At 33.4% G+C, this 12,796-nt stretch overlaps 1 protein-coding gene across 1 annotated transcript in view; it reads right to left on the bottom strand.

The window, feature by feature from the left end:
- Positions 1–12,796, bottom strand: part of LOC107744939 (type I inositol 1,4,5-trisphosphate 5-phosphatase-like) — a 179,246-nt gene that overhangs the window by 123,880 nt on the left and 42,570 nt on the right. The window contains exons 3-4 of the mRNA XM_016558771.1: positions 4,587–4,687; positions 2,763–2,850 (exon numbers count right to left, since the gene is read on the bottom strand). Of these exons, the coding sequence (XP_016414257.1) occupies positions 2,763–2,850; positions 4,587–4,687 (189 nt within the window). The remainder of the gene's footprint in view (positions 1–2,762; positions 2,851–4,586; positions 4,688–12,796) is intronic.

Below are 12,796 nucleotides of genomic sequence, written 5' to 3'. Positions count from 1 at the left end.
CACTCTCTCTCTCTCACACACACACACACACACACACACACACACTCTCACACACACAGTCACACTCACACTCACACACACAGTCACACTCACACACACACACAGTCACACTCACACAGTCACACTCACACACACACACTCACACACAGTCACACACAGTCACACACACACTCACACTCACAGTCACACTCACAGTCACACTCACAGTTCTGTATGATTTATAAGCTTTTGTACCCGTGGGGACCACAATTTAGGTCCCCACCGTGACACGAGTCCCCATGAGTCTGTGTGTATTCAGGTTTAAGTCCCCACCAGGATATATAAACCAGTACAGTCACACACACTCACACAGTCACACTCACACACACTCACACTCAGTCACACTCACACTCACACTCACAGTCACACTCACACACACAGTCAAACTCACTCACACACACAGTCAAACTCACACACACTCACACTCAGTCACACTCACACACACTCACAGTCACACTTCACACACACACACACACTCAGAGCAGATTCATGAGGATCACGCTTAACTATTCACAAAGAGAGAAAGATTTGTTTCAAGAAGAATAAACTAATAATTTCTATTATAAACATATAATACTTAAAATTACAAGTCATTAAAATAAAAAATAAAAAAATAATTGTAGTATATATACTTGACAGTTTGGTACGTACCTCGGTTTTGATGTCACGGTTCGGTATGGTTTCGGAAAAAAATAAACAAAAACGGCTTTTTTTTAAATTAAACAATGGTTTACTGAACAAATTGGTCTTTCTTTAAACAAATTCAATTATAATATATTTTCAAAATAAGAGTCACAGTGTATTTCAAGCTTTTTTTCCTGGTCGATATTATTATTTTGGGTATATAAACTGTATTTAATCTAATTTAATTTCCAATAAATTTTTTAACAACTACTGTAGCTTCTGTCTGGAATTCCCCATCACAGGATGGACAGACTAAGAACATTACTAGTATCAGGTCGTTATAGTTAAAACTAAAAACATTAAAATATTCTTCATTAATTGAAATAAAATATATGCTAACTGAAATTAAAAAACAAATCTATAAAAAAGGAAATAAATATTAGTGCTGTCAAACGATTAATCGTGATTAATCACATCCAAAATAAAAGTTTTTGTTAACATAATATATGAGTGTGTTCTGTGTATATTTATTATGTATATATATAAATACACACACATGCATGTATATATTTTGAAAATATTTACATGTATTTACATGCATAGATGTATATTCAAATAATTGATATTATTTAAAAATATATTTAATATATAAACATAACATTTTTCTTAAATATATTTATGCATGCATGTGTATTTATATATATATACATAATAAATATACAGTACACACACATATATTATGTAAACAAAAACTTTTATTTTGAATGTGATTAATCGCGATTAATCGTTTGACAGCACTAATAAATATATAAAATACATATATTAAAAATCGTATTTTATTTAATTTAGTTTATAAGCTTTAGCTTAACCTGATGTACTATAACCAAAACAGAAATAAAAAATAATAATGCATTACAATTTACCTAAACCCTTTAGATATTAGTCGACTAAAACTAGACTAAATCCAAAACAATTCAGATGACTAAAACTAAAAGGCATTTTCGTCAAAAGACTATGACTACACAGAAGGAGAGAGAGAGCAAATTTATTTATTATACATTTAGAAAAACCAGTTATTTTTATGTTACAAGATTTATATTACAAGAAAACAGAAACTATTCATCAGAGAGCTAAATCTCCCTCAGCAAACAGCAAATACTGTCTGTCTCTCTGTCTTTCTCTCTCAACTCACATTATCTGAACATTGACAGCTGGAGCAGACAACAAACAGTTACCCGAGCAAAACAACACGAGTCTGTCTGAGCCACAGCAGGTTTATTGACTGTCTGAGACACCGATCGGCCCCATGTGTGTGTGTGTGTGTGTGTGTATATGTGTGTGTGTGTATATATGTGTGTGTGTGTGTACAAACACTGCATAAGGAGTTTTTAAAAACATTAATATTATGGATTTCTATAAAACAATGTGTAATGTGAAACAAACCTGACTTGTTGAATTAAATAAAATAAGATTGAATCACATAAAATATTAAATATCACAAGATTAAAACACATCAATTTATGCTTCTCAAGACTTCTTAAAAACACAAATATCTAAGTTAATATGTTAATTAAATATTATATACATGGAGTTTGTCTTCTAAGTTTCACTTTTATTTTGTAAAAAAAAAAAAAAAATTATTGGTTTTATATTTAAATAAATATGTGCATCTAATATAAATAATCTATAAATAAACAAATACACACATATATGTAAAACATATGCATTAGTGCATATGGAGTTTTATAAACATTAATATTATGGATTTTTGTGCAATAAACCTGACTTTAATTGAATGAACCAGAAGATTAAATCACATAAAGTATCAAATATCACAAGATTAAGACGTACGCGACAAAGTTCCTGCTCAAATGACTGAAATAGGTTGTGCAGATATCAAGCAGACATATGTCGTTCATATGAACCATACATACTATTATTAAACGTGTAAAACAATGCGCAGAATCTTTTGACTGGTCATTTATATCTACAGTAAAAGGCTGATCTGAAGGCTTGGGCGCCCCCTAGCGGCTCTGCAGTCAATCTGCAGGCAGAAACTAGAGAAGCTCCTGAAACCAGCACAGGACTGAGGGACTCACTGTGAACTGCTCCTGGGATTTGTAGTTCTTGTCGAGGTAGACACGAGCGCGGCTGAAGTCCTTCATGGCGTCACTAGACAGCAGCTCTCTGACAAAACAACACAAAACACACACTCACTGCAAAACACCATGGTAATAACAAGGTATTTCATGCAGTGTGGAAATGATGATTCTTTGAAGTGCCATATAAGTAGTGCTATTATATCTGAGCCTGCAGCACAAAAGCAGTGTTAAGTCGCTGGGGTATATTTGTAGCAATAGCCAACAATACATTGTATGGGTCAAAATTATAGATTTTTCTTTTATGCCAAAAATCATTAGGATATTAAGTAAAGATCATGTTCCATGAAGATATTTTGTAAATTTCCTACCGTAAATATATCAAAACTTAATTTTTGATTAGTAATATGCATTGCTAAGAACTTCATTTGAACAACTTTAAAGATGATTTTCTCAATATTTAGATTTTTTTGCACCCTCAGATTCCAGAGTTTCAAATAGTTGTATCTCAGCCAAATATTGTCCTATCCTAACAAACCATACATCAGTGGAAAGATTATTTATTCAGCTTCAGATTATGCATAAATCTTAATTTCGAAAAATTGACACTTATGACTGGTTTTGTGCTCCAGGGTCACATATATGAATAATCATGTAGTATTGTGGTTATGAACAAACACTTGTGTAAAATTAAAGAATACATCAAATCACCATTATAACCAGTAGATGGCAGCAGAGGAGCACTTATTGGCTTATTAGTAATTCATTTATACTTTTTCCTTTATATTTTGAAATTATAAAATAATTATAAAATCACTATTATAAAATATCAAATCATTAAGAAATCAGACTTTGTCAGAGTTTCGCTCTTTTTTTGTTTAAGAAGTAAAAAACGTCAGAGTGCTTTGAAAAACAAACTTTTCTTCAATTTGCGACTAAATCACACAATCACGAAAGTTGTTGGTCAGTTTCATGTAAGACTATAGAAGAATAATGGTACATTTAATAAGAGTACAATATATATCTTTTCTACATAAAAATTAGATTCTGCACATTACTGCTGTTAATAAAATACATTTTGTAAGCTTCCCAACTCAAGCTTAGTGCTTTACTATCACATTTGTGTAAACATGAAATAAGTAATATTATTAGTAACTGTACTTATTAATGCAAAACAATAGAAATTATCATATTACATTACTGTTGTTAATAAAATACATTTTGTAAGCTTCCCAACTCAAGCTTAGTGCTTTACTATCACATTTGTGTAAACATGAAATAAACAAGTAATATTATTAGTAACTGTACTTATTAATGCAAAACAATAGAAATTATCATATTATATATATATACATATATGTCATATCTCTCTGAAATTAAAAGAATACTGCACACTGTAATCTCTATGAGTTAAGTCTATTTATTATCAATCAGTAATACAGTTAAAATGAGGTAAATGTGTGAACGATTGCATTGCAGGCTGCTTTAAGGTGTGCGCTTGTGCTTCTAAAAGTTTTCAGTCAGGGGCTACAGTGCTCCTAGTAAAAATAGTTAGTCTGGAGCCCTGATTTATAGCTTTAGAAATGCGTGTACTGTATCAAAGAGTTGGTACATGTCTGAAAAACCATGGTAATACTGCAGTGCTCTCAGTCAGCGATGGTTGCGGTTTCGTTTCTCACCGGCGTCTGCAGGTTGAGCTGCTCAGGTGTGAGTAAATATTGGCTTTAGCCTTTAATAATGAGATGATATTGAAAACACACACACTGGAGCTGGAGCCGCTGTTTGATCAGGAACCGGATTCACACTGGCTTCAGGTGAACTTACTTGATGAAGCTGTCCACGTGTGTCATGGACGCCTCGTAGTTCTTCCCTCCGACCTCCTGACAGTGAAGAGCCACGAAGAGCGGCCGGTGCGTCTGAACCGTCTGCGAGAACACAGAAGACAGCCAGAAGATACTTTTAAAAGTGATGCATTACAATGTTGCAGTGTTTCCCACACATAGACTTTACTTGGGCGCTGACGATCCCACGTGAGACGCGGCGGATATTTCACACACACACACACACACACAGGGCGCAAATAAAAATAGATGTGCGCGAACTGTAAAATGTATTTAAGGAGCATGTGTGCGAATAAAGCAAAACCCCTCAGGGTGAGTTTTCTTAAATTTAATTTCATAAAAAGTCATGAAATGGTAAAACAAACATCTTAATGATTATTTTAAGATGTCTTATATTTGAGGATGGAACTACATAAATCGCGATACAGCCTATCGATTATTAAACTTCAAAAGGCTATGATTTCATTAAAAAAAAGAGCGCTGCACGTTGCAGTGTCACAAGGCGGCGCTGTTGCTTCAAAGTGATTCTCAATCAATGAATAGTGCACATTTATGCCAAGCGATTGCTTATGAACTCCTTGATGAATTATGACAATGTCTACTTTATTACCTTTATATAATATGTTTTAGACGGTTGTAAGAATGCATATTTTATCTCTCATCTGAAGGATCAGGCCGCAGTAGTGTATACATTTCAAAATAAGAGTCCCGGTGTTTTTCGGGTTTGTTTTTAATTAAAAGCCAAGTTTTTTGGGGGGTTACACAATAAATGGTATTTAATTTCTATTTAATTCATAGTAAACTTTTGTAGTTTCTGGCTGGGATGCTTCCACACAGGAAGAAAAGACTAAGAACATTATTTGACACATATTATTCAATATAAAGATTTTACTAGTATCAGTAAAATCTGTGTCCCATTCACTGACAGAGACACTATATGACAAAGCAAGGAGAATTCTACCATTTAAATGCTGTAATTCTGCATAATTTACAATGCATAATAATGCATAATATGTATGTAATTAAACGTAATAGTAGCCTACGTAATTAAATATTGTTAAAAATCAAATAAATATAACAAGGCAGAAGTGTTAAATGAGGTAGAAATGTGAAATTGCAGGAATGTAAGAAATGTTAGAAGTGTAAGAATAAAGTGCTTGTGCACAATTGAGGTGGCTCAGAGCAGATATTATGTTACGTTACTCCCTAAAAAAGTAACTAATTACGTTACTTTTGAGTTACTTTTTAAATCTGGGCGGGGCTTGTTGTTAGTTTTTAATATGAAAAGTTATTCTTTTACAAATGTAAAAGCCCTTTCACATCAAAAGTGAAATGAATACGCCTCAGGCTGAAGGAAATGTAAATTAACGTCTGTACAGTAGAGGGCGCCGCTCAAACTAATCACATGAAGAATATGACGCAGGAGAAGAAAGTTCAACACTATTCAGCAATAACTAAAATGGTACACAAATGTGTTATTTTTGCTTAGTATGATTGAATTGGATCATCGAAGGTCAGTAGCGAAGACATTGGTTAATAAAATGGGATTAAATACATAAATTAAATTTGTCTTATTTAACATATTTATTTATTGCAGGTTTGTATAATATTCTGAGTTTGCATTTGACTGTTTTTATTCATTTTGAGGAACACTGAATGTGTTTTTGTGCAGGTGAGATGAGTAAACACATACACCATCCAAATACAGGGTTATTATAGTTAATTAAAACTACAACCATAAAAATAAAAAAATAAAAACTTTTGTTATTCTTGAAATACAACATTTAAAAAAAAAAAAAGGTTTTATTGTAGTCACCGTTATTATAGTTAACTAAAACTGAAACTGAATTTAAAACAATTAAAAACACACTTCCGTTACTTGAAATAAAATAAACCTAACTGAAATAAAAACTTTATATTTCAGCAGATGCCAAGGCAACATTTCTCATTTTCATTTAGTTTAACTTGTACTCAAATAACAAAAACTGAAATAACTGAAATAAAATTTTAATTAAAACTTGAATAAAAAATGAAAATGTATAAAAACTATATAGACATTGACAAAAACACAACAAAATTACAAACGTTTTTACTAAACTTAAAATGAAAACCTAAAATCGAATTAAAAATATTAATAAAAACTATAATAGCATGTATAATAGAATGTATATAGCTCTCAGCGGATCACAGCGTGCGTGTGTGTGTGTTTGAGTGTGTGTGATAGAGTCCCCACAAGGATAGCTAACCAGACGTGTGTGTGTGTGTGTGTGTGTGTGAGAGAGAGTGTAAGTCAATCATCACCATTACTACTACTCTTGATCATGCAAACAACCCAAAGTCCATCAGACTTATTATTACAAATTAAAAATGTAGCACTTCTGACAGTATTACAAGTTCTTCAAGTTCTTACAAAGTTCTTCAAGAAGTTATATAACATACTATGAGATTAAAATCTGAAGTGGAAATTAAAAATGAATGCCTTGGCACTTAGTTGGAGCACTTAGTAACTGGGAATAAAATAAATAAAAACTAGAACTGAACTAAAACAGAAATAAAAATAAATTAAAACCTAAATAGTTATATTTAAAAATAAATAAATAAATAAATAAATAATACAAATAACAAAAGCACATAATACTGAAAAAATTAAGCTAGTAAGTGGGAATAAAAGAGAAATAAAAACAGAAATTAAATATAAATTAAACCTAAATATTAAAATTTTTAGAAAATTAATATAAATTACAAAAGCATATAAAAACTAAAATGAAAAAGAAAAAAAATGCGAATTAAAAATATTGATTAAAAAATTTTTTAAATTAAATTTTTTAATTCGAGTTTATCAACATAAATCAAGATGTAAGCTGATATATTTCTTATTTAATTATTCAAGAATCAGGATTCCCATTCATTTAGACTGGATATACGAGTAAAGTCTTAAATGTATTAAACATTTATTAAAATAATAAAATCTTAAAATGTCATGGAAATTTTTCAAGTTTCAGGTACAAATAGCTAGATGGTCCCCACGGGTACAAAAGCTTATAAATCATACAGAATGAAGTTTTTTGAAAATCTAAAAGTGCAGAAAGTTTCCTGTGAGGGGTAGGTTTAGGGGTAGGGTTGGTGTAGGGCAATAGAATATACGGTCTGTACAGTAGAAAAACCATTACGCCTATGGAGAGTCCCCACAAGGATAGCTAACCAGACGTGTGTGTGTGTGTGTGTGTGTGAGAGAGAGAGTGTAAGTCAATCATCACCATTACTACTACTCTTGATCATGCAAACAACCCAAAGTCCATCAGACTTATTATTACAAATTAAAAATGTAGCACTTCTGACAGTTCTTCAAGTTCTTACAAAGTTCTTCAAGAAGTTATATAACATACTATGAGATTAAAATCTGAAGTGGAAATTAAAAATGAATGCCTTGGCACTTAGTTGGAGCACTTAGTAACTGGGAATAAAATAAATAAAAACTAGAACTGAACTAAAACAGAAATAAAAATAAATTAAAACCTAAATAGTTATATTTAAAAATAAATAAATAAATAAATAAATAATACAAATAACAAAAGCACATAATACTGAAAAATTAAGCTAGTAAGTGGGAATAAAAGAGAAATAAAAACAGAAATAAAATATAAATTAAACCTAAATATTAAAATTTTTAGAAAATTAATATAAATTACAAAAGCATATAAAAACTAAAATGAAAAAGAAAAAAAATGCGAATTAAAAATATTGATTAAAAAATTTTTTAAATTAAATTTTTTAATTCGAGTTTATCAACATAAATCAAGATGTAAGCTGATATATTTCTTATTTAATTATTCAAGAATCAGGATTCCCATTCATTTAGACTGGATATACGAGTAAAGTCTTAAATGTATTAAACATTTATTAAAATAATAAAATCTTAAAATGTCATGGAAATTTGTCAAGTTTCAGGTACAAATAGCTAGAATGAATGAATGAATGAATTAATATTATATTATAAATAAATACATATTATATTTTTTTATTTTATTTTATTGTTGTTTATGTTTACTTCAAAAAAACATTCAGTTCTTAATGCTGTACTATGGATCAAATAAACGCAGGCTTGGTGAGCAGAAAAGACTTAATCTTACTGTTCAAAACCTTTTGACTGGTAGTGTATTTATTTATAGTTAACATTTATTTCATATGATTCAGGGCTCCAGACTGCGACCATTTTTTCTGCCTGTGCGACTAAATTGCCCCCCCCCGCTCTGCATATTCTGTATGCATCTCTTATCACGTGTGACGTTTGTTCTATTCGTAAGTGCCCTGCGAAGTGGACATCACCAGATATTCCACCATGATTCCAGTTCGAAACAAGTGTATATGTTCCATACAAAGGGCATTAAAGTGTGCGAGATGTAAAATTAAATAGTATTTATTTACAGAGGTATATTATGTCACACTTCTCTCGTAAGTTTTGTCTGTGTATGAAGACGCTGCGCAGCGCAAAGTGAAGTAAACTTCAACGGATTTCCCTGCTCAGGGAGTAGGGAGCAATGAACACTGTGTAGGGATCATATCGATCGGAACGCAGTTCATGCACATAGCTCTCTTCTAACGAGCTGGTGATCTGAATCAGGTGTGTTAACTAAGAGAGACATGCGCGAGGACTGGGATTGGGAACTGCTGTAATACAGCATGTGGTGTGTGCCTCATCTTATTTGTTTTTGTTAATAAACGCTTTGTAAGCTAGTTTGTCATTGTATCTTACTGTTTTATTGTTGTTGTGCTTTTTAATTAAGAACAACAATGAATCCATCTTTTGTTTAGTCTTAAAAAATGAAAGGCGTGTAGATGTATGTAAGCAAAACAGTGACAACAAGATCGCGAATTCGAAAGTGAATGCATCCGAAGCCCGCGGCTTAACACACAGCAAAAAAGGAACTACCGTTCACAAAATTCAAATCACAAATAATACTACTGATGATAAAAAACGGGTTGAATGTTAACCACTTTCGTTTCCATATAACTATAAACTATGATAAAAGTTCATCAGCATGCATTGATTTAATCCCATGTTGTAGCACAAAAAAATAAAAATAAAAAAAATATTGCAACCAAATCATGTGTTCGTGCGACCAGCTGAGAAAGTTAGTCGCAAAAGAGCGACCAGTGGGAAGAACGAGTCTGGAGCCCTGTGATTATTCATGTCAAGTTATGAAAATGTTTTTTTAGGGTTTCAGTATTCAAGAGAAGCAGAGTGTTTGCTTAATACTTTGTTTCTGCATCTATTGTTTAAATTGTTACTTGCTGCTAAGAAGGTTTATTTCGTTCTCTAGCTATTTCTACTGCTATTTTTCGTTGTAATTTGTATTTTTGATTGCACTTTATTTGCAATTAGAGTAATAGCCATCGGCTAAGAAGGAGCTTTTGTTATTTATATTGTTCCGTTCCTGCACTTAAGTGTGAACTTTAGTAGGGATGCACCGAAATGGAAATTCTTGGCCGAAGCCAAACCGAACAAAATGAAACACTGGGCCGAAGGCCGAATAACGCTCATGAACGCTTCTTTATCAGATCAAATGAAAATGCCATCGAAACTTTTCTGAAGACAGTCAGTTCCCTTCAGAGATACATTCATATAAAACACCCGTGCCGTGTTATGATTTTGAAACGTGCAGTGCTCATGTTTATTCAACGAAGTCAAACGCACAAATAAATCAATGTATGGGAAACTGGTAATGTATATCGAAATATCGGAAATGTGTTTAAAAATCATATCACCGTTATTGAAAAAAATTATATCGCGATACATATTGATATTGAATTATTGTCCAGCCCTACTTTGGACTTTGAACCCTGGTTAACAAGCAGATAGCGCCGCGAGTTCGTGCAGCGTTGTCAGAATACATGCAATTCGTGCGTGTATTAGAAAACATAACGTTCTGCAGTTTATTCACTAATTGTTTAAGGCCATTTCGTGATTTCAATCATCATACAGTAACCAGCAACGATCACCCCGTCCTCTTCTCATCAGAGACATGCGATGCAATGCTAAACAGTCTCTCGCTGTCGGTGCTTTAATGATTTTTGCGTCTTTCTCGGACAGTTTAAATGCTTCCACACTGCTGACATGTGTGCATAAAGAGTGCGCCTATCACATCGTGTCTACACCGGACGCGAGCAGCGCAGCGCGACAAAATACTATAGAACTCATTATAATCAGTGATGCTGTCTACACTGGATGCAGCGCGACTAAATAATAGACGGCACTTGTGGAGGTAGGAAAACAAAGTTCTTCATGAACCGCAGGATTGCTTGCAATAAAGATTTAAATGCAAAAAAAAAAAAGGGCAGGAGAGTCCAATAGGCATGGGCCGGTATGAGATTTTGACGGTATGATAACCTTAAGCAAATATATCACGGTTTCACGATATTGTCGTTACAGCTCTAAAATGTGTTATTTTTTAATGACTGGGTAAAAAAAAAAATTTCAGCTGAACACAATATATTTTGTTTTTGAGCAACATACAGAATATTGGCAACAGTAGAATTTGTTTTTTTTTTCTTTGATTTGTTTCCTAAAAAAAAGAAAAATAAAGACTGACATGTTTATTTAACCTAAATCTTTAATTACAGTTATTTAATTTTAGTTATATAACGCATATACATATCATTTATATCATTTAGTTATATAATTTCATATACATCATTTGATTTAATAATAACCCAATTTGAAGCAAAAACAGAATGTTCTGACTAGCTTTGTGAAATTATACTACATGCCTGAACGAAGCAAACAGCAGAAGCTCTGAATGAGACGCAGATTCACTCTCTGACAGCAGGAGGCGCTCATGGAACACCAGATACTGCGTTTCCCACACTGCTTTAATATGAACTATACAGAGACGAGATGAAACGAAAATACCACGTAAACTTTTCCCCTCAGAAACACATTCATATAAACCCCCAAATCAATATTGAGGATTTTCTTCCAATAGTTCGTGCATCATGAACAGTGAGTGATCTGCCTGCTACAGTATTTTTCGTCTGTCTTCAGCGTCTCTGGCCTGTGTTAACGGGCGTTACAGACTAAATATTTTCACATAAATTACATTTTGGAAAACGATTGCATTGCAACGCAGTTTGTACAAGTCCAGAACAGAGACGAGTTTCAATAAGACAAAAAACGTCCGGTTGCCAAACACATTCATATAAACCCCAAATCAATATTTAGGATTTTCTTCCAATAGTTCGTGCATCATGAACAGTGAGTGATCTGCCTGCTACAGTATTTTTCTCTGTGCGTCCATCTTCAGCGTCTCTGGCCTGTGTCAACGGGCGTTTACAAACTTCATATTTTCACATAAATGACATTTCGGAAAATGATTGCATTGCAATGCAGGTTGTGCAAGTCCAGAACAGAGACGAGCTGCAATAAGACAAAAAACGTCCGGTTGCCGATCGCGCAAGTTCCAGGGGAAGCTTCGGCCATCCTACACACACGTGACTGACCGCTCGCTCGCACCAACAGGAGGAGGAGGCTCGTGCTAAGCCCCGTTCACACTGCCAGCTACTTTTTCGCTGTATGTCGCTAGACTCTGTGCTGTGAAGACGCTTGTGGGCGTTCCTACTGCTGTCGCTCTAATGTTATTGGTAGACTGCATGTCTGGACATATCTGGACATATAAAATGCAATCACAAACGGTATATTGCCGGTAAAACTAAGATATTATTCTATTATGACTAGGAATTAGACTTAAAAATAAATAAAAGTACCATTCTGCTGTTGGAGAGTGTTGTTATATAAACTACAGCAGTGCTCGTGCATCAAATCATTAAACTGCTCACTGCATCATGTAATGAACAACTCGAACCATCAATGTATGAATCAAACTCACTTAGACAGCCAACAGTTTCTTTTCTATGCATCATTATTTATATCTTGTTCGGCATTGCTGGGAACGCCCACAAAAACGTCATAACCGTTTATGCCGAGGGTGAAAAGATCATTCGAATTAACGCGCGGAGGCCTTGTTAGGCGCTTGATCTTTACTTTTTGTGATGATTTCGGTTGATTTTTGCTTGGTGCAATGCCGAAAAGTTGCTGTGTGGCGTTCTGTACCTCTAATAAGTTAAAAAACCTGATCTGACGATGTAAATGACTGATACACTGCAATGATCTGTCGTTAGTCCCGTCCCCCTGCACCG

The sequence above is a fragment of the Sinocyclocheilus rhinocerous genome, unplaced genomic scaffold (genome assembly GCF_001515625.1).
Source record: "Sinocyclocheilus rhinocerous isolate Xijiao unplaced genomic scaffold, SAMN03320098_v1.1 scaffold881, whole genome shotgun sequence".
NCBI lineage: Eukaryota > Metazoa > Chordata > Actinopteri > Cypriniformes > Cyprinidae > Sinocyclocheilus > Sinocyclocheilus rhinocerous.
The sequence above is the reverse complement of the archived record's forward strand: the minus strand, read 5'-3'. Positions and strand labels throughout refer to the sequence as shown.